Genomic DNA, 24,405 nt, shown 5'->3' with positions numbered 1-24,405 from the left:
AATATTAAAGATCTTGCCGTAAATAATTTTCTGTACCCCTAGTGTTCTAAAATACAGCCAACCTGGAATAAGTATTTGTTAATCTTAACAGAATACTAGAATAGCTACACTTGGATAGCCAACAGGCATCTCAAATTTACTAGATCCAAAACTGAGTTCCAAGTAATCTCTTCAAAATCTGTTCCTAACATATCCTTCATCAAGGTAACAGCAATTATATCCTTCCAGTTGTTCAGGTTAAAAATCTTGGTGTCATCCTTGATGCCTTGCTTTCTAACATCCCACAGACAATCCATTAGCAAAACCTGCCAGTTTCACTGTAAAAATATACTCACAATCAGACCATGACTCGCCGCTATGGCTACACTGGCCCAACCCATCATCACCTCTCGTCTGAATTAATGCAATGGTCCAGGAATTGGCAAACTTCTTGTGTAATAAGCCAGACAGTAAATGGTTTTTCTGGGCATATGGTCTCTGTGGCAGTTACTCAACTCACCACTGGAGCGCAGAAGCAGCCACAGACAACACGTAAATGAATAAGCATAAGCATGGCTGTGTTTCAATAAAACTTGTCAGACAATGCAATTTGAATTTCATATAATTTTCACATTTCATATATATTCTTCTTCTCCAAATATTATTCTTCTGATTTTTTTCCCCAGCCATTAAAAAATGTAAAAACCATTCTTAGCTCATGGGCTATTCAAACACAGGTGGGAGGCTGGATTTGGCCCATGGGCCACAATTTGCAGACTCCTACAACAGCTTCGTTTCTTTCACCTTGTGTTCTTTATTCTGTTTTAAACAGAGCAGGCCAGCAATCCTTATAGAATATTAATCAGATTATGTCATTCATTCCCCTCTCCTTAAGCACTCCAAAGGTTTCACCCATTCTAGACTAAAAGCTGAAGTCCTTAAAATGGTTAACAAGGGCCTGCACAATAACTAATCAATTGTCCTAATATGTACATGAGAATATTAAGACCAAATTAATTAAAAGCAGGTTTAGATACTCTGTTACAAAAGGCAAAAGAAATGGGAATTTATAGCATATTACAGTATCAGTGTAGCAAGAATAAAGGAAACAAAAACATCTGATGACAGAATTGGCAAATGAGTAAATTAATTTAATATACAAGCTCTCTGTACGTATCAAATCTATGTTAAAGTGATTTGAATATACAAAGATAAGAAGTCTTAATTTCCCAAAATTCTGTATATTTGTAAGCACATTAGGTAAATGCTAAGCAAAGACTGTAAGAAGTTCAGCCAAGAAATTTAACAGCCCAGTTTATTTTGAAAGGCTCACAGGAAAAGTGTGAGAATTATGATGTGAATAAGAACAAGCATTAAAATGTCATCTGAAGAAAGTTTTCTAATTATAATAAACCAGTTCAACACACATGTCTAAAAGCCTAAGGTTTATATATATAAAATTAGTAATTAAATAATCTACTAAAAAATACCATTTGTCTAATTATGAAGTTATTTATCATAGGGTTATATTAAATTAGTAACTGCATCATAGAAGTTTAATTAAAGAAACAAAAATTTATAGAAAAGCATATAGCAGCACATTGCAATTCGGCCTAATAACAAAAATGATCAACATATCCTGTCTTAAATATTTAGCTAAAATTAGGAAATAGTCAATATTGTAAAACTCCATAAGAATCATAAAAGCTAGTTTTTCCACCCAGTTAACTTTTAGAACAAAGCAGTTACATAAAACCAGAAATCACAAATGCAGGATCACAAATCCCTAATAATTCCAAGTAACACTAATTTCCTTATAGGGTTCACTTAAAATGAGAAGGCTATTACCGTATCAAATCTTGACATGATTGTTTCTTCCTATATAACCTTTGCTTATGTTCTACCTATATACTCAGTAAAATTCTACCAGTTTGAGGATTTCCCCATAATCTTTTTAGGAGGAATAATGTTTTTTCACTCATTTCCTTATACTGCATTCTAGTACTTCAAAAGTCTTTCTCCCATTTATAAGCTAACTTGGAGAGAACCAATACTTATAATACATGTGAAATTTTACTTTATACTTATATGAAGCCATCAAAAGTCCTAAAATTAATTATTTCATAAACATTTTCCTTCTCTGACTTTAAAATTTTTACAACTACCCATACTTTGTTTACAATTAAGAGCCATTTCTTCAGTATACAATAAGGAATTTCAGAGTAGATAACTCACTTGTTACCCCACTTCCAGAGGAGTGAAATAGCAAGTCACTGATAATCTTTATATGATTTATTTAAAGAAAAAAAAAAATCACTCGTACTAACTTATGAGAGAATGAACTGAATGGGTTAAGACTAAAAGTGAAAAGACAGGTTATTTTAACTGGGTTGGCAAGAATATATGTCTTCAAGAAATACTTTTGGAGACAGACTTATCAATACCTCAGCAGTTGGTCTCTGCCAAGGATGACCTAAGTCCCCAAAGATGAGCAAAATCAGGGCACTGCTCAATAGTCCTTTTCTATCAGTATGATTTGATTTTCACAAAATGTTTCACTGTACTTATGAGAGTATATTGAAGATCTCAAGAATGTGAGGAGGTATGGTTCAGATTTATGGAAATGAGATTAAACAACTGATTAACTGTACCTACAATGAAAAGGATATTTTTAGTAGATACTTGATGGTAACAGATTTAGACTTGCCAGACTAGTTATACTATATGTAACTAAAAGAAATGACTCTTCTCTAGTTATGCATGGTTTATTCTGTGATTTAAGAAACAAAAGAGATTAAAATAAACAGATTACTGAAATCAAAGAAACATCTGAAATAAAATGGTATTATCCAGGGTAAACAAGTTTGTTAGGTAAAACATTACGACTCTACAAATGAATGAAGTGTGATCATCTCAAAATCCCTATTACTTTTGCAGTGAAATTAGAAAATGCTAAGGTTTCTCTGAGTTCTTGTGCTTGCTGGAAAAATGGGGAGAAAAGAACTTACTTTGTAAGGTTGTTTTGAAACCCTAATTTGAATTTTGAAAGTTTGAACTCTAAACATTAAGTTATGTGTGGTGTTACGTAAACTGATGGAGACACATTCAAATCATCAAAATTATTAGAAAAATTAAAATTATGTCACAAGGAGCACAGGTACAACCTTAACCGAGATTTATTAGCCTTATCTCCAGATGTAAGATACAAAATGGAATATTTATTACATTTAATTATAAAATTTTAAATCAAGCACAAAGTCTACCAACTCTCCCCTCCACACCCCCAGGTCCCTTAAGCCAGGATTAGATCTTTTGCTATATAACATTAAACATAATAGGCACAAAAACATTAAACTACACACAACTCTCTTTCTACCTCTTTCCAAAAAAGAATTTATTCTACATGGATAGGTAAGAAACATTTATACTGAAATAATACAAAGGTAATCCCATACTTTAGCTATAAATTCATTCTGTAAATGATATGTAAACTGAATCAATATTCCCCACAGAAACAATATGAAACTAGGGATTGTGTACCTGTTCAAAATGTGATCATGAAGATTTAGAATTTTTGTTACAAAAAGCTAATGTAAAAACTCATCTAATATAAATATTTTTAAGAACCATGAGAATTATTATATTCACATTTTTGTGATTAAAGATTAAAAAATTTAGTAACACCCAGGGTTTGAGACTGTGTTGAGAAACAGGTATTTTCAGATAACACTGGCAGGACTACAAATTGGTACAAATTTTCTGGAAGGCAACTTAGAAATTTTAATATGAGTAAAGTACTAAAATTTAAAATGCACTTTATATGGAGTGGAGGATAAGATCACTGAAGATGAAGCAATAAAAGAACTGAGAGGCCAAGAGTACTGAAAAGATCATTTACTTAAATAATGAAATCTTAGGGGAAAAAATTTCAACTCCTTTTTCTGTTGTCCCATTCTTTCTTGAACTTGAGCTAATCAGGCTTTTAAATCCACCATCCAAAAATCTGTTTGGCAAGGTCACCAATGACCACTACTTGCTAAATCCAATGGTTAACTCCCCATTCTTATCTTAACTGAACAATCTTCAGCAACAAACTTCTCTTGGCTTCCAGGACTCCACACTCCTGGTTCTTCTCCAGCCTCAGTGACTCCTCTCCTTGGGGTCTTTTCTTACGTCACCCTCCAAAATTCCTTTTGGTGTCTTATCTACAATCCCTAAGTATGAACTTCAATAGTTTTTATTATCTTAGAAATATTAAGTGAGTTAAAAGTGTGAAAAGTGCTCAGAATGGTGCTTGGTACGTTAGTAAAAGTTAGCTCTTATTTTTCTAAAAGAAAATCTTACCATATTATGGGAAAATTTCACTATGAAACATTAACCTTTCTGTGGTAAACAATGATATATGCCAGGAGAGTACGTGGAACCCACAGACAACTCAAATAATGTGCTCCCACTAACACAGCTCACCCAACATAAGTATTAATTTGTACAGACTTCTGTACACCCATTACTTGCTTGCAATGAGAAACTGATCCAAAAAAAGAGAGAAAGCTTTCATCACCCTACTTACTGATGACGCACCTACATTCCTACCCTATAATAGAGTGATGCAAAGGTAATAATACTTTTGAAAAAACAGGCCACTAATTGAGTTTGCTCCCCTCACAACATTCCCTTCACAAAAAATAAACAGGGAACAGATTTTCCCATTTAAGGATTGGAGCAACGTCTATGTTTGTCTATTATTCTATAGTAAATGATTTGGAAATTATTACTTACTGCAGGTACCAGTAATTTCTTCACCTCCTCAACGGCTCTCTTCAGTTTGATCTCTGCTCTGTTTTGAGCATCTTCCACAGTGATCAGTACATGTAAATCTTCATTGAGATGCTCCCAATTAGGCTTGCCTCGATTTTGCTCCTCCTAAAAAATTTACAAAGCATACTATTACAAATTTTTCTTTTCAAAGAGAGAGCACATCTTTCATGATAATAACCTGTTGCAATTATTAAGCTATGCTCGCATTGTTTTGCTATGACATTATAAACCTTTTAAATTCTTCTCTTGGCAAAAAGCCTGAGTGTGAGACTACTGGGTATTGATAGCTAATTCAACAAATATTTGTTGAGCACCTACTATGTACCAAAAGCATGGAGCCAGATACTAAGATTATAAGAGTGAACAAGGCAATCACAACCCCTGCAGTGCTCTTATGTACCAAGAAACTTATGTTTAGTGTCATCCTCAGGTTATCATGAAAAGCGTGTTATCATTCCTATATTTTACTTATGAGTAAAATACAAGGTCATCGAGGCTAATTTAAGCAAGTCACCTGTCGAGGTCAACTGACGAACACCTTGCGAATTCAGGAACTGAACCAATATTTTCATTCTAAAATTCACCAATTTTTCCATATCGTTACAACTACTTTTAATAAGATTGGCTGAATTCAAGATTAGGAAAAGTATTTTGCCAACAGACACTACTGTATAAGACAAATGCCATTTGTTTTAAGCATTTCAAGTAGTAATTATAGAACCATTTCATTATAAAAATAATCACAACAAGGAATAAATGTGAGAATAGTCTTAACTGTATTTCTAACAGACCTTACTTTGAAAACAGTGAACTGTACAGTTACTCTTTAACCATACCATCTTAAATACTAGTTTTAGTAGAGAACATCTACGTTTCATTTCCTTGGTATCTTCAAATGACTTAGTGAGCCCCAGGCTGAAAACACTGCCAAGCTATAGGGAGGTTTAGAAGTAGAGTTGGCCATACTTCCCTTTCACCTAAGATATAATAACTTCAGAACCATTTCTTGCTTTAAGCTTTAGAGATAATATACAAATATATTTATAAATATTTCATAAATATGAATTCTTTAAAAATTAAAAACAATAAAAATTTATAAATAAATATAAGAATGGTATAAATAAATGCATATGGTTCAGTGCCAGGTACCATACATAAACAATACCTGTTGCTGAACTTTCATCTTTAAAGATTACTATTTACTGAACAGTGAGATTCCAATCAAAGAAAATAAAACTGGTATAAAAAAACAGCTTTCTACTACAACTCATATGTTTGCAGATGCCATGCTAGGAAAAAATCTATGGAACTCAGCCAATGGGGATAGAAATAAGTTCTTAAAGTATACGCTTCTGCCTCTATTTTCTGTTAATATCATTAGTATGAAAACGCACCCAAATGTTGTGAGGGGAAACGAGAAACAAAACAAAGCACACCAACCTATGGTAGGCCATCTATGTGTTCCCAAGGAGTAAACTCAGAGATACCACAGTATGCTCACAGGGGTACCACGGGGGTGCTTGAAATTTCAAGGGAAACAGCAATAGTTGATGCCTGTCAGATACCATGCAAACTTCTAGCTCAAAATACTGGACTTTATCAATATTAGATCATGCTATATTCCTTGTGATGATGTCTTATCTTTGTGATGCTAGGTTTTCAGTGGTTGCTGTAATAAAAAGCCAAGTTCATGCAAAAATCAATGTGGAACAGAAAAACAGGGTGGTAGTGTCCAATCTGATTCCCAGGTTTGAGAATGTGAACAGTGCCCAAGGGAAAACAAATCCCATTAATAAATAATGTGGCTATTTATAAATAAAATAAAATTTTTTTCTGTTTAAGTTGTTTTGATAAACTAAGTTGTTTGGAAGTAAACTATTTAATAATAATAAGAAAAACTACTAAGTATTTCTTTTCACCTAGGGGACACCATGAAAAACTGACAGACCTGAGGAGTCAATGAGTCAAGAAACTGGGAACATCAGTCAGGGTTATCTGTGTGCCAAATATAAAATGTGTAGATGTACCTCTACTGTGGCAATAAAAACCAATTTTAAAATCCAGAGTTTAATTTTTATGTTGAAAACTGTTGACGATATTTTCTCACTAAAATTTGTACTTTATCAATTTTTTATAGATAAATTTTATAAAGTTCCTTGTGTGTGTGCGCGTGTGTGTGTATGTTTATATTTTAATGAACCTATAAGTGTCTCTACATCTGTACAAATAAGGGACATCTGCTTCAGGCCAAGATAAAGTAACACGAACAAGACTCTCTTACCTGAAACAACCAAAAAAAACCAAGCAAAACAAAAGAAACATCAGTCCTCAAGTCTCTGGACCTCAGGCAATAGGACAGTGAGGCTGAGAGATGGGAAATCAATGAAGACCCATTACTGTCCCAGCTCCCTGGCCTGGGAATCTCTAGGCTGCAGGCCTGGGAACGGTGCCAGGCTGCCTCTCTGAGTTGAGACGACTAAGCTTAGCGTCTTGGGAGACCAAAGCAGCTAGAGCTCACCAAAAAGAATACTGGAAAGAGCTGCACAGAAAGAGAACTCTGGAGATCTGCACAAAGTTGACTCAAGTATTCAACTGAACACTGATCAGCGCCTATGTGGGAAGAAATACCAGAGGCCAGAGAAACAACTAGCCAAAGGATTCAAGGTAAAAGTGCCAGGTTCTCACACAGAGCCAGACTGGAAAGACTTCATGATATACAGACACTGGGTAAAGTGCACAGAGGTCTTGCCTCAGTAGTGGAAAATAATTAGTCAGTAGTCCAAACACTGTTCCAAATACTGCCTAAATAAATCTTAAAAGCAAGATCTAAAAGGATCAAACTGTTTCCAATTTAACTGTGTCCCAGAACAAAGCCCAAGAATAACTACAGGAATATGTCCCCCCAACAAGGTAAAATTCACACTATCTGGCATCTAATCAGAAATTAACAGGCAGGGGCTTCCCTGGCGGTCCAGTGGTTAAGACTTTGCCTTCCAATGCCCAGGGTGCAGGTTCAATCCCTGGTTGGGTAGCTAAGCTCCCACATGCCTAGGGGCCAAAATACCAAAACATAAAACAGAAGCAATATTGTATCAAATTCAATAAGACTTTAAAAATGGTCCTCATCAAAAAAAAAAAAAAAACTTAAAAAAAAATTAACAGGCAAAGGAGGAGAAAAATGAAACACATATAAGAAAAATCAATCAACCGAAATCAACCTAAAACTGACACAGATGTTATAACTAGTAGACAAAGGCACTAAAAAGCATGTGTTTGTGGTATTATTAATGCATACAGATACTAATACAAGGACAACTGAGTAACATTTATAATCCAAAATATTTTAGAAAGGCCTAAGAATGAAAATTAAAATCCTAAGTGACTTGCCACAGAAATTTTTATACATGGGGAAGACAAAAGTCACAGGATTTAAAAAGGAACGGATATTATTTGCATGACAGGAACAAAGAATAAAGCTGCAGTATAATTTGAATTGTGCTTTATCGGAGGAATAAATTTTTGAGTTGTACAACACCTTGGTAAATGATACTCTTAATAAATTCATCAACTTAGGTGCCTGTTAAAAATACAAAAATAGAAGAAAATTATACCTACCCTAATGTTTGCTTCAAAACAAGTCTTGCTTATGGTTTCGAAAACACTTATAGACAAAAAAGGTGAAACTAATGTAGTATCTAGTATAGCTAATATCTAATGTAGTATCTAGTATAGATACTACTAATGTAGTATCTAGTATAACTAATAATGTATCTAATGTAATTTTCACTCCTTCCTAAAATTCTTCTATAACACTGTACAGTTTAAAACGCACAAAATCATAAGGAAGAAGAAAATGGGAAAGGAAACAATTTGGAAACTAGAAAGCAGATGGCTAAGTAGTCAGGGACTTAGCTAACCCAGGCAAGAAGAAACCAACTTATACTCAGAGCCTCCATAAAGGCTTAGGAAATTGGCAGCAGTAAAAGTCGGGGGTAAGGGTGGGGCTAAGACTGGAAAACTGAAGGAACAGCTGAATCTCCGCATCCCCTATCCTTAAACTAAAGCTGGCTATCTAGCACTCCCTAATTTCTAGCAAAAGACTAGAAATGTATTCCTAAAGAGTTCCGCTTTCTAGAACTGGGTTTTGATGGGCAGCTGACAGGATCATTTACACAGTGAAGGCTGAGGTATCCAGTCTTTTCTCCCACTCCACACCCAGAATGAGGACAGCCAGCCCATACACTGGGGGCAAGAAACTGGAAGACCTTTCTCTGGAAAGTCTGGCCAACCCAACAACAGGAAACCACCTGAAGAAAGCAATCACTGGGCAGTGAGAAGAAAAGCTCAAAAAGACTCAGAGAGTTAAGAGAAGATACTGCATCCCTGAAACAAGTAAAAAATGCTATGAAAAGAATTCAAAACATAAAAAGGAACTCTTGAAACTTAAATATGATAGTAAAAATAAAAAACGTTGATAGAGGGGTTTGAAGATAAAAACTGAATTCTCCCTCCAAGTAGCAGCAGAGACAGAGATGGAAAACAGCAGAGAAAGAGTATAAAAATTAGAGAACTAGTCCAAGAGGTCCAAAAACTGAATTACTGATGTCTCACCAAGAAAAAGGAAGCAGACAGGAGAAAAATCATCAACGTATTACATACTTTTAAAACAAAACTGAATGATAAGAGCTTCCAAATGGAAAGGGCCCCATGAGTTCTCACAAAATGAAAGAGTGAGATAGTAGCAAGGTAAGCACAAAATGCAGCAATAGAGAATAAATACCTAAAGAATCTCTTCAAGAGTAAGAAGTGACTGTGGGTGGTGCTGGCTGTTAGCAGAGGATGTTTTCTACATCAGGCTCTACAGAATTACATATTTTTAATCTATGAGCATATTAAACTTCATTTTAAAAAAGGTTTTAAGATCATTCCACTCAGAAGCCACTTTTATACAACTGTGGACCATTCTAACTCAGGAAGAGTTAATGCCTTTAACAGTGAGTTTGAGCCTAGGAATTATTCACTACAAATATAAGTTCTCCCTGTATTTTCTTTCTGTTTCTTAAACAGATAATAAAGGCAACCTGGAATTGGCAAACACTACAGAAGTCAATAAAACATATCCATAAAGGTTCTCTTTCAGCTATAAACAAACAAGAGATAGAGTAAGATTATAGGGTGTCTACTTCTATATCCCAGAATACCTGCAGTAAGAATCTACTCCCCAAATTTCTCACTTTAATAAATAATTTGGGACAAAGAAAAGGATGAAATGAAGCAGAGAGGACTGACGGCAAAATGGAGATACACCAAATATGGTCTTGGAGATACACCACCAAATATGGTCTTGGAGATACACCAAATATGGTCTATCTCCTAGAAACTGTGGTTGAGGCATTAATTTTTACTGTCATATTTCAAATAGTATTTCAGGAATAAACAGCTGAGAAACTGATGTGGAAAAAACAGCTCATTACACATTATTTTAATTTCTGTTTTACAGTCACCAAAAGCATTTTATATAATGTGCCACCAAATCTTCAGCAATAAATAATATGGGTTTTTTTGTATCCACTTATTCGCAAATTTACATTTCCAGCACAGTCCTTATTTCTAGACCTCCAAATTCAACTGCCAACTTGACATGTGTGTGTCACTGTCTCCAAAGCACTCTCAACTCACCATGTTCAGCTCATTACCTCCCTTCTGCAAACTAGTCCCCAATTATGTCTCAGCTATTATTGACCCTGAATGAGTTTTCTGAGTCAGTGTGAAGTTTTAATACTTGAGGACAAAGACCAATTGGTTTTGAAGAAAGTCTGAAAGGCAGTTATCAGCTTTCTTTTGCCTTGACAGAGAGGCTGCTGTACATTCACCCATTCATTTCAATCCACACTAACTTCAGGTGCCATTTCTCGCTTACATTCACTCCACGCTGTCAATAAATTGGCCTATTCACAAACATGGATCCTGATACCCACAACTTCATGCAATTTATCACTTACGTCCAGAATGCTTTCTTTAATATTTACTTTTATTTATCCTTTGCTCTAAGTGTGTCATACTATAACTGATAGCTATCTGTGCATTGTCTTTAGCTATTAGATTTACTGAATTGAACGACTGTGCTTTTATTATTGGGGAGCATCACTGAAATCAAACACCAAACTGTTTCCCCACAGTGCTCGCCTGTATTCACTGTTACTGTGTCTCCCTATATAAGCCTCCAGTCTCCCTTGATCATTTATCTTTGTTTCTGGGCCTGCTTCTTTTCGACCTCCTATTTAAGTTGCCAGTTACATTTGAAAATCCTTACCCCTTATCTTTTATTCTTGTTCTCTTACTTCTCTTTTAGTCAACTCACTCAGACTCTCTAGCATAATGCTCATGAGCGCTGATTTTCATATCCCACAAGACAGTGCTGTTCCTTTATTCTATCAGCTCAATATTACCTTGTTTCAATATATCAGAACAACGGAGTAAATAAGGGTCAGTCTTTTTAAAACTGCAAGACTAAAGTTGTATCTTAATATAACAAATGATATAATATAGCAAAATGATAGCAAAGACAAGTTATTCATAAATAATTCCTGTGTTTAAAAAAAGTTCAAAGCTCAAAACTGATGACCTTGGTGTTTTTTTTATTTAAGGGAGTCTGAAATGACAAGACAGCATTCAAGGAAATGGAATGTATCTTTATTTATATAATAAGTTAAAGTTCAGTAGCATATAAAACAGCTCTATAATACCATTCATAACTGATTATGAAACAGATAGACACATTTACCAATAATACTTTATTATGGTCTATATTCTTGGCAAATGTACTATAGAGAAATGAATGTCAAGTAGCTCTTAGTCTCTCACGTGATGATAAAGAAATTCAGAAATGAAAATGATGCTGATACTACCCAAGCTTTCATTAAACACTTACTGTTTGTCGAGTACCACACTAAGCAATATAAACACATCACCTCACTCAGTCATCCTAACAGCCATAAGACTGAGGTCCTATAATTCTCACTAACATGTTAATGAGGAGGTTAAGGCCCATAAGGTTTGCCCAAGTCATACAGACAGGAAGTGTTCTATCAGGGAGAACATTAGAGCCTGCAACTCTCAACAACCAATTCCTAAAACATGACATCACCTACACGAGAGCCCTAAAATTAAGTAAATTGCCTTAAAATAGCATCATAAATTAGTGAAAGGGCCAGAAACAGAACACTGAAGCCTTGACTCTCTAGAAGTTTTTCTACTTCACCATTTTACCTTTAAACATTTTTTTATGTGGAATTTTAAGCACATCTTGTTCTCATAGAATTTTAGAGCTGGTAGGGAATTTGGATGCAGATAAAGAAACAAATTGTCTGGTAAATTTATTTAGTGTTTTTTTTCCCCTAATTCCACGTCATGTTCTCTTTCTCTGTCAATGAATTCCTGATAAAGTCACACGAAGAACAGTATCAACAACTGGCAGAGAAGTACCTGGTAAAACAGATTTCTCACACCTACAAATACACTTTTTACCCTAAATGAGAGAAATGCCTATCAAATTTCAATGACACAAAAATGATAAACCTGTGGCCACTTAATACACAATTCCTCCACTCACTAAAATTTGCAATAGGGGAAAACGAAAATCTTGTCTTAATACACAATGCATACATCCATTTCAGGGGACTTCGCTGGTGGCACAGTGGTTAAGAATCAGCCTGCCAGTGCAGGGGACACAGGTTCAAGCCCTGGTCTGGGAAGATCCCACATGTCGCGGAGCAACTAAGCTCGTGCACCACAACTACTGAAGCCCACGCGCCTAGAGCCCGTGCTCTGCAATGAGAAGCCACTGCAATGAGAAGCCCGTGCACAGCAACGAAGAGTAGCCCCCGCTCGCCGCAACTAGAGAAAGCCCGCGTGCAGCAACGAAAACCCAATGCAGCCAAAAAAATAATAATAAACCTTAAAAAAAAAATCATCCATTTCATTTGCTGTATACAGCGATATACAAATATTAAAAAAAATTCTCAAAATTTGAGAAACTACCTTTGTTTTTGATTAAAACCAAAACAACAACAAAAACCTCGATAAGTCACTGACCTCTGAAATTTAAAATTATGCTCTAATTACAATATCTGTTTGAACAACAAAGTAATTACAACATGAAGCATCAGAACACACTGATTGCCCCAACCCCTGCTGACAGACTCTTTTAATTATACATTTGTAGTCAGGCAAATGAGCACAAGACTTCTTCCCCTACTGTGCTCTTCATGTGAAAGTTCATACTCCAAAACCACCTAGAAAGGAATTCTAAAGTGTTACATATTTAAGCAAACCAAGGTTCCAATAACACACTTATGAATATATACATCTTAAGCCAAGTGATAAAGCCTAACATATAACTATCCCCAGTTGTACATACAATCTTAAATTAGTTTAAGAAACGTACATTGAGGAACATTTCTTAAAGGAGATTATACATAATTAAATTGCTCACTGACTCTAGTTATAAAGTTGACTTCAAAAAAAATTTCAACTTGTACTTGAGTCCCATCAACCATCATGTTTTCAGAGCAAGTTATTTTCTAATAATATATAAAAATTAGAACACTTCTACATTCAGTTTGTGGAAATCATCATCTAGGAATGTCTTTATAGGCAGCAAGCATTCAACGAATGCTTATTAGCACAATGAAATATTTGCTAAATTCAAAGAACTTTTAAAGTTTTATGTCAAATATTTTCCAAGTTAATAACAAAAGGACTATTCTCAATATTCTTCCTTCATAAGAAACACCTAACTCCTATAAATATTGAAAATCTGTCACATTAAGTCCTCATTCCAATTTTCATATATTAATTCCACTAATTTAATTGTAATTACTGTATTTTGAAACTCAACTTATGTATCACCAGTTATGGCCAAACTATGGCCAAATAATATTGGTCTGTCCCAATCATGACCAAAATTAGTAAACTTTCACTAGAGCAGAGCCACTTACAGTACCCATGACCATTTGGGAAGCTAAATATGATCTTGATAATGCCATAGTTAAGGCTGAAAAGACTGAACTAAATATATGCAAACAGTTTCCCATAAAAGGACAAAAATGATCAAGTGATTTCTAATTGCATTTCCCAGCAAGTTCAAATATCAATGGCTGCCTAATGCTTAAAAAGAAAAAGAGTGAACACTCTGTGACATAAATCACAGCAAGATCCTTTCTGACCCACCTCCTAGAGAAATGGAAATAAAAACAAAAATAAACAAATGGGACCTAATGAAACTTCAAAGCTTTTGCACAGCAAAGGAAACCATAAACAAGACCAAAAGACAACCCTCAGAATGGGAGAAAATATTTGCAAATGAAGCAACTGACAAAGGATTAATCTCCAAAATTTACAAGCAGCTCATGCAGCTCAATAACAAAAAAACAAACAACCCAATCCAAAAATGGGCAGAAGACCTAAATAGACATTTCTCCAAAGAAGATATACAGACTGCCAACAAACACATGAAAGAATGCTCAACATCATTAATCATTAGAGAAATGCAAATCAAAACTACAATGAGATATCATCTCACACCAGTCAGAATGGCCATCATCAAAAAATCTAGAAACAATAAATGCCGGAGAGGGTGTGGAGAAAAGGGAACACTCCTGCACTGCTGGTGGGAATGTGAATTGGTACAGCCACTATGGAGAACAGTATGGAGGTTCCTTAAAAAACTAGTAATAGAACTACCATATGACCCAGCAATCCCACTACTGGGCATATACCCTGAGAAAACCAAAATTCAAAAAGAGTCATGTACCAAAATGTTCATTGCAGCTCTATTTACAATAGCCCGGAGGTGGAAACAACCTAAGTGCCCATCATCGGATGAATGGATAAAGAAGATGTGGCACATATATACAATGGAATATCACTCAGCCATAAAAAGAAATGAAATTGAGCTATTTGTAATGAGGTGGATAGACCTAGAGTCTGTCATACAGAGTGAAGTAAGTCAGAAAGAAAAAGACAAATACCGTATGCTAACACACATATATGGAATTTAAGAAAAAAAAATGTCATGAAGAACCTAGGGGTAAGACAGGAATAAAGACACAGACCTACTGGAGAACGGACTTGAGGATATGGGGAGGGGGAAGGGTGAGCTGTGACAGGGCGAGAGAGAGTCATGGACATATATACACTACCAAACGTAAGGTAGATAGCTAGTGGGAAGCAGCAGCATGGCACAGGGATATCAGCTCGGTGCTTTGTGACTGCCTGGAGGGGTGGGATAGGGAGGGTGGGAGGGAGGGAGACGCAAGAGGGAAGAGATATGGGAACATATGTATATGTACAACTGATTCACTTTGTTATAAAGCAGAAACTAACACACCACTGTAAAGCAATTATACCCCAATAAAGATGTTAACAAAAAAAAAAAGAAAGAAAAAGAGCGAGAGTAAGAACTGGCATGAAATCCTCTGGCAACTCTGGGCTGCGTTTCTGTCGCTAACATTCACTCATATAAAAGCAGTTACTGTCCATGGAAGCATGAAATGCTTCCACATATAGCATTAATAGAATCATTTCACTATTCATATGTGAAACCTTGTACTGGATCTTATTCATTCCCCCATCTAGCAGACATAAAGATTATTAAAGGCATAGAAAAACAACCATTTGTTTTAAAATGTGATGTTTTAAAATATTAAATTGAAACATTTACTTGTTGACAGCACACTTAGGAAAGTAGATTAAAAATAAAAAGGACTACCATTTCTACTTGTGCCCGTTTTCTTTCCCAAGTCATCAAAAATCCAATTTCAGAAATCACCTCAATGAAAATTTCTCCAGGTCCTCTCAGACAGGATGTTTCCTAGATTCCCATTCTATCATTTGTTCTTTTGACTTAAGTCTTATGTACATTACTATCCAAAAAGCTCCAAGAAGTCTGGAATCACTCACCTCCCCTCTCTTTGCACTGACCACAATAAGTGCCCCATAACTATTCAATATTTACTAGATAGAGTACAGCATGAGATACAAAAATGAAGCCACAGCTGATATTATTATTAACAAAAAATAACATATATAGGGCTTTGTACTCAGCATTTTATATCCATAAAGTTAATCCTTTTTAAACCTGAGAGGTAGATATTATTATAATACCTATTTCTCATTCAAAAATGACAAACTAATGGGCAGAAACCTGACTTACTCAATGTCACTCAGCTATACTGACTTCAGATTATACACTTCTGCCTTAAAGACTTTACAACTAACAGTATGTTAAGACAAGAAAGGTTAAATATTTAAAAAACAAAAAACCCAAAAAGATTACAATTATTTCACTCAAAACCGTAACAAGAAACAAGATGAACATTTTGACAAATCTACCTACAGGGTAACTTGCTGCCTCGAGCAAAAATCATCACCAGGTCTAGGCATGGTAACTTTAAGGAGACAGTAAGTGAATGGCAGCACGTAGTTCACTGTCACAAACTTTTTCCTGAGGGAATTTATTCAGAAAGTAAAATCTATAGATATCCAAAACAAAACAATTATTTGTTTTAGAATACCTTTTTTAAAAAATTTATTTTCTTATCTATTTATTTTTGGTTGTGTTGGGTCTTCGTTGCTGCACACGGGCTTTCTCTAGTTGCGGCGAGCAAGGGCTGCTCTTGGTTCCAATGCGCAGGCTTCTCATTACGGTGGCTTCTCTTGTTGCAGAGCACAGGCTCTAGGTGCACGGGCTTCAGTAGTTGTGGCTCGCGGGCTCTAGAGCGCAGGCTCAGTAGTTGTGGCTCGCGGGATCTAGAGTGCAGGCTCAGTAGCTGTGGCGCACAGGCTCCGCGGCATGTGGGATCTTCCCGGACCAGGGCTCAAACCTGTGTCCCTTGCATTGGCAGGCGGATTCTTAACAACTGCGCCACCCGGGAAGCCCTAGAATACCATTTTTAAATATGATTTTTAACATCCATTTGATGATAGTCTAAGGAATTTATGATATTACACTTACTAGCCACTTACTAGCTGTTTAATCTCAGGCAAAGTATCTGAACCTTGGTCTCCTCATCTGTAAAACAGAAGTAAATTCTAAATGTGTTTTGTTTGTATAGCACATAGAAGAGTAGCTACCATCTCATAATTGATGTCAGCATGGTTTGAACAGGCTTCTATTTAAAATCAAAGAGTAACAGAAGATTACAGGAAATGACATAAGTAGGAATATGGGAAAAGGAAGACTGAACAATAGCAAATAAAATAACATGACTAGAAGTTGTAATTTAGAAAAAAAATTGGAAAAGTACTTTGGGGATAAAGAGTACTAGCTTAAGAAATCTATTTTTTAAATTAACTTAGTCAATAAAAATATATTAAACATATTAAAACAAAGTTATTTCAAAATATAATTTTTAGGATACAGAAGCTTAATAAAGATCCACCTGTAATCTCTGAGGTTTCAGACTGAAGAACTCAGCTGATCAAAGCACTGGACTGCCTTCTACATAGGGTTTGGAATTGAAACAACATGTAAAAGAGGATGACCACAGCTTCCCAGAAAGAGGAATAAGCCATGATTATTCCACGAGCTCTACAGAAAACAGACTAAGGGTAGTAAAAAGAATTTATAAAAATTTAATGAAACTGAAAAGTTCAAATACTTCTTCCATAATATTTTCCCAAGTCACCCCCTCTATGAGAATTCATCTCTCCCCCACCTTGCTTCCTTCCATAGAATTTTATGGCTTTATAATATACTTAATACTATAATATAGTCTTCTGCATCCGATATAGAATAATAAGCCTCAAGACAGCAAGACAGTTCTTTTTCTTTTCTGAATTACTCACAATGCATTTAAAAATGCCTAAGTAAGAGTTTGGTACCTAACCAGTAGCTTAATATTCTTCTGTTCTTCCACCCTACACAGATCCGGACTTGCACGTCTTTTATGATATTTTTATCAGTTTCTCTCAAATACTTATCTGTGTATTTGTCTTATTTTATATGTATATATTCTATAAACTAAATGCTGTGTCATATACAAACATACTACTAGTTTCTCAACATATATGCATGCTACCATAATAAACACAGTACAGAGTCATTTAAAATGCATTATTAAATTCATAGTAGGCTTTTTTATTTTTAATAGTTATTTATTTATTTATGTGTTTTTGGCTGTGTTGGGTCTCCATTGTTGTGCACAGGCTTTCTCTAGTTGCGGCGAGTGGGGGCTACTCTTCGTTGCAGTGTGCATGCTTCTCATTGCAGTGGCTTCTCCTGTTGCAGAGCACAGTCTCCAGTATTTGTGACACTCGAGCTCAGAGTTGTGGCTCATGGGCTTAGTTGCTCCGGTGGGATCTTCCCGGACCAGGGCTCAAACCCATGTCCCCTGCACTGGCAGGCGGATTCTTAACCACTGCGCCAGCAGGGAAGTCCCCACAGTAGGCTTTTTTAACATCATTATGCATTTTCTTTACTCAACACATGTAAACTACTGTCCTTATATGTTAGAAACCATTTCCCTAACTTATCTGGCAAAATGTTTTGTATATAGTAAGCACCATCTGGAATTAAATATTCCCTACCCCCCAAAAGTGAACAAGGTACATAATATAGTGAGGAAAGAACACAAACTTGAATGCCAGCCTTATTTCAGTACCATATTTCAGTTATCTCAGTAATAACCTTGACTAACTCATTCATATATTCATTGATTTTTTCAATAAATATTTATCAACTTTTTCTGCTATACAGAAGATACTTTCCTAGTGAACAAGGTTTATGACAGGTAACGAACAAACATGAAAGCCCTTGAAGAGCTTAGAGACTAGGAAGGAAGACAAACATAAAATAAGTAATAACAGAGTAACTACTTACACTTGAGATGAGTGACAGACATCAAAGTTCACTGTGCTATAAAACAGCATACTAAGCTTGACTGATGATATCTCACGAAATTCTATTTCCTCATTTGTAAAGGTTACAGGGTTGCAAGGATTAAATGAATGAAAGGGTGTTTAAGACAGTGACTATCTCACAGTGCCTAATACTTCTGCTGTGTAAGCTGTGTAACTCCTACTACCCCTACTCCTTTCCTAAGTCTTCTTAAAAGATGGCTTTCCAGCTAACAGGGATTTCCCTTAAATCCACTGCGGGACTTCCTTCCTGATATTATGTTAACATAAATAACCATCAGGAAAGTCACAGTTCCTCAATTACAAAGCCTCAAAATTAAAGCCACAGTAAAAAAAAGAAAAAATTATAATAATAATAAAATAAAATAAATTAGGAATTAATCAACAATTCCTCTAGATTAAAAAATACAGGTACCCACCCCCAAATACCTGGAATGTCATAATTCTTTTCTTGGTAGTGACCATCAACCTTGAGAAGTTTTAGAATTAAGATTAGAATGATAAAAGTAAATAAAGCCCATGGTTAACAGTCTTTGTGTGTTTATCTAAAATATCTGTAACATTTAAAATTATCTGGCATATTTAAGTATCTTAAGATTATCCTATTTCAACTAAAATAGATGTAGATGGGAACCCACCACACACCCCAGAAATTATAGGAGGGATGTGTCGGAAACATCCACATTTTAAAAAGCTCTACAAAGAGTTCTAATACACCGCCAGATAGTAGTAGGTATAATTACTGTGAATAGCATACCTCTACACTTCTTGGATAGCAATTTGGATGATACAATGTCTGACGGTGAGCAAAAATTCAATTCTGAATTATCCAAATGGTTAATGTATTATGAGCAAAGTTCTTTCTTCTCCTAATATTCCGAAGTGTTAATACATATTTCACATATCCATACTTCTCAGTGGATAAAAAGCAAAGATAACTTTACTTAACTGGAAGAACTAGGTGAATCCAGGGTTTCATGTTTTTCATATATCATACTGCCTATCATCCAACACCTATAAAAATCCAAGACTTTTCTTCTTTTATTAAAATTTGGCTACCAAGATATAAGAAATGATATCTTTCTTATAACCCTTCAGTATAATTCTATTAGCAAGACATAAGCATAAAAGTCATATGGTTAATTAATGCAGTATGTTATGTAATGCAATTTTCCTTTTAAAGATACCAAACACTTTCATTTCCTGTGGGTACTTCTGAAATATAACCAATCCAGAGTAAGACTCTGACATGTCAAAGATGTTAATAAATTGAAAACATCAAGATTACTCTTCAATGATGTTGTTAGCATGACTTGAATGGGTTTCAACAGAGTCTGAATACAAGCAAGTATGAACACAACCAAGAGTACCATTTCAAACACTTGCATCTAATAGCTGGTAGTCAAGCTAAAAGAGGGTAGCTTTTAGAATTGTCTCTTACCTTTCTTCCCCACTCTACAGGGATTTTAATAGGCAAAAATAACTAAATGAATGCTTTCCTTCATGAATTACAGTTACACATCCAACATTTATAATTTCCCTAAAACCTGTTTTTAAAAAAATCCTGAACTTTTGCCAACTAAAACCTGGCCTGTTACACTTAAGACTTTTTATTGTTACAAACTGTCACTTTTTATATATTTTATACATTATCCAACGTTATAATAGTTAATGCTCAAGTTAAAGGTTAACGATTTTATTGCTATTTTTACAATTTGAGCTAATTACCTGAAAATTCAACTGTAACAGCCAAGAAAGGAATAATCTCTCAGCAGAATAAAAAATAAAACTTCAGATGTTTTGTTTTCTTATTAGAAATCATTTCAAGCATGCTCAAGTTTTGTTTTCTTTATTAGAAATCATTTCAAGCATGCGCAAGTTTCAGAGAGATGGAACTAAAGTGAAATTCTTAAATTCCTCTCCTTGTTATCAGCTGACATCCATATAAGTGTATAATCAGATACTATTTGCTTCAAAGTCTTAATAACAGCTTAAAAATGTTCCAGTGGAATAAAAGCAAAAATAAACAAATGGGACCTAACCAAACCTATAAGCTTTTGCTCCGCAAAGGAAACCATAAACAAAATGAAAAGATAACCTACGGAATGGGAGAAAATATTTGCAAACGATGCAACCAACAAGAGCTTAATTTCCAAAATATACAGACAGCTCATATAGCTCAAAATCAAAAAAACCGAACAACCCAATCAAAAGATGGGCAGAAGATCAAAATATACATTTCTCCAAAAAAGACATCCAGATGGCCAACAGGCACATGAAAAGATGCTCAACATTACTAATTATTAGAGAAACGCAAATCAAAAACCACAAGGAGGTATCACCTCACACCGGTCAGAATGGCCATTATCAAAAAGAATACGTATAATAAATACTAGAGAGGGTGTGGAGAAAAGGGAACCCTCCTATACTGCTAGTGGGAATGTAAATTGGAGCAGCCACTATGGATGACAGTATGGAGGTTCCTTAAAAACTAAAAATAGAGTTACTATCAATATTTATCAAGCAACCCCACTCCTGGGCATATATCTGGAAAAGATGAAAACTCTAATTTGAAAAGATACATGCACCCCAATGTTCATAGCAGCACTATTTACAATACCCAAGACATGGAAGCAACCTAAGTGTCCATCGACAGATGAATGGATAAAGATGATGTGGGACACACACACACAATGGAATATTACTCAGCCATAAAAAAGAATGATATATTGCCATTTGAAGCAACATGGATGGACGCAGAGATTATCATACTAAATGAAGTAAGTCAGAGAAAGATAAATATAGTATGATATCACTTGTGAAATCTAAAAAAAGATACAAATGAACTTACTTACAAAACAGAAACAGACTCACAGACATAGAAAACAAACTTATGGTTACCAAAGGGGAAAGGGGTGGGGGAGGGACAAACAGATACACATTACTGTATATAAAATAAACAACAAGGACTGACTGTATAGCACAGAGAACTATATTCAATGTCTTGTAATAACCTATAATGGAAAAGAATGTGAAAAAGAATAATTATAACTGAGTCACTTTGCTGTATACCTGAAACTAACACAACATTGTAAATCAACTATACTTCAATTAAAAAGAATATATATGTGTGTGTGTGTGTGTTTCATCAGTGACCAAGGAAATATTTTTCAGTGACCAAGGAAGAATACATTACTTGTCCACTAGTGATTAAAGACAATAAGATGTGCTTGCACAGGACACCCAAGTCCACTCTCTTTCAGAATATCCTTGGCTCCAGTTCCTCTTAATTAAGGAACAGATGTAACAAATGTTATTCACCATCTAAGTGAAATATGAATGCAGTGGAAAACACTTGCTCAGGTCTAAGACAAACTTTGTAACAACCATATGAATCACTGTAAAGCTTATGAATTAAGCTTACCATTAACAATTACTATGGTTAAGTTTGAGAACAAAGTTCAACTTAAATAATGCTAACAGTAATCATTACAACCAGAGAAAACATGTTTTTGAAAATGACCACAGAAGTAAGTAAAAGACCCAAAACTGAACGCAAATCTGACTCTTTCTCTCATGTCCCCTCTCCACTGTGCCATACTGGAAGCATCATCACTGAACCCATTCTCTTCTTAGGTCCACATGAAATGTGACATTATCTCCAAGGCCCCCTTTTTGTCAAGCTGTCTCAAGAGCTCTTTCATCTGAACTTCTCTAGCAGTCCTCTAGCTGTCCTAGTCATCTGATTCTTATTACTGACACATTTTGATAAGGCAACTCCATATCTCTATGGATCTCATCTTTTTATTTCTACTATGGGTGAGGATTCTACTTAGGATTAGGATTCCTGACTGACACGTCTTAAGAATATTCTTCACACTCAAATGTTTAGTTCCTGAAATAAAAATTAATCTGGTGGGAAATGGGACAGAAAATATGAAGTTCAGTAAACGCCAACTCTATATAACAATGCTAGTTCAGCTAAGTTTATCTACAGAGCAGAACACATACCAATAGATCTTTACACTGAACAGACAATCCGATGACTACTTTCATGCTACTCTAAAAAGAAAGACTAAATACTAAATAAATAAATAAATTTACACAGCCATTAAAAATGCAAGCCTCTGTAAACACCTATTGTATTTTGGAGAGCTGGAAATGGCTGAATTGTTGTGGCCTCCCCAGGCTTACCTCGTTGGGTCTTCTTGCCAAAGTACAAAATTAACATTCTATGAAGACAAAATGAATTTACATATCGATTTAACTCGATTTTCCTTGAAAAACAGAGTGTTTTTTCCTAATTGTTCCATGTTACAAGAACAACTGATTTTATTTTCAGCACATAACAGAAACTACTACACAACAAATGGAACCCTAACCTTCAAAGTCTGCAGCTCATAAATTGCAAACAATTTATCTACATGTACAAATTTAACCTTAATGTTAACAGTTAACAACCTAAATTTATATCCCTTGCTCATATGCTTTAATGCCAACAACAATAACAAAGGCCTTCCTCCCAATAAAGTATAAAATACTCTCTTCCTTAACATATTCAAGTAGTTTGAAACCATTTTGAAAAATATACCCAGGAAACCCCAAGACTTCGTAAGTCTGTAGCTCCCCTCAGTTATGCCCACTACTGGAATAAAACTAAAAAAGTACGACCAATGGAAAATTATTTCTATGTAAAACATATTATTTTCCAACCATGCTTCTCTGAGCCCCTTCTAATTAAAAGCTATACTTGTCCATCCTGCCTATAAAAGGACAGGCACTGTATCTTGTGTATCTTCGGCACTTAGCATACAGCCTACCACAAACACACACACTAAATTATTAAGCCTGTTAAATAAAGGAATCAAGAAATGAATTAATTAATTTTCAGTTGATGTGACCTGTTTTCCTGGAAATGGGTTTTTCCTAGTCAGCTTCTATAGTTCTATTTCAATTTAAGGTAAGAATCAGACATCTTTCTAGATTACTTGAATTCTAATAAACTGAAATCTTGCTTAGATAAAAACCTTCTGAATTACCACTTTCCTTCACATTAAATATTAAAAGGAGCCTGTACACTGAACATATAAAATCAATGCCAGGGAGGAAAAAAGTTAGCAGGGGCCGGTAAACCCATCTATTAAGTATAACCTAAATACAGGCCAAAAATGGACCAGGTGACTCCTGATTGATATTAGCTACCTAGAAATAGCTGTGTATCTTCTACATATCTTCTAATAACATCTAAATTTATATCCCTTGCTCATTTATGAAACTAATCTTTAATATCAATAACTAAATAAAGAAAGCTACTATTTAAGAATAGTTAAGTTATCTGGATGTGTCAACTACAGTTGCCAGAATTCCATTCTAGTGTGTTTCCAAGTTAGGGTGAGCAATAAAGTGTATTCCTTCCCAAGAGCATGGAGGACAAAAGTGAGGCAATGGCCATTTTGTAGAATATATACACCTCCTCTCAGCTATTCAACCAAGCATTAATCTGTGCTGCTGTGAAAGAATTTTGTACATGTAATTTAAGTCACTAGCCAGTTGACTTTATTCAAAAGGGAGATTATCCTGGGTGGGCCTACGTTATTCAGTTGGAAACGTGGGTCTACAATTGTTCTCCCTTCCCCATGGATCGTCCTTCCTGACTGCCTGCTCTGGACCCTCGACTAGGAACCAACA

At 35.2% G+C, this 24,405-nt stretch overlaps 1 protein-coding gene across 5 annotated transcripts in view; it reads right to left on the bottom strand.

The window, feature by feature from the left end:
- Positions 1-24,405, bottom strand: part of QKI (QKI, KH domain containing RNA binding) — a 135,783-nt gene that overhangs the window by 31,423 nt on the left and 79,955 nt on the right. For all 5 annotated transcript variants that reach the window (XR_003793755.1, XR_003793756.1, XM_029224328.1 and 2 more), the window contains exon 4: positions 4,759-4,902. Coding sequence is in view for 3 of the 5 variants with exons in the window: in XM_029224328.1 (XP_029080161.1) it covers positions 4,759-4,902 (144 nt within the window). In the remaining 2 variants the exon portion in view is untranslated. The remainder of the gene's footprint in view (positions 1-4,758; positions 4,903-24,405) is intronic.

Source organism: Monodon monoceros, unplaced genomic scaffold (assembly GCF_005190385.1).
Source record: "Monodon monoceros isolate NGI ecotype Baffin Bay Population unplaced genomic scaffold, NGI_Narwhal_1 Super_Scaffold_15, whole genome shotgun sequence".
Lineage (NCBI taxonomy): Eukaryota > Metazoa > Chordata > Mammalia > Artiodactyla > Monodontidae > Monodon > Monodon monoceros.
Note: the sequence above shows the minus strand (reverse complement) of the source record. Positions and strands in the feature narration are given on the sequence as shown.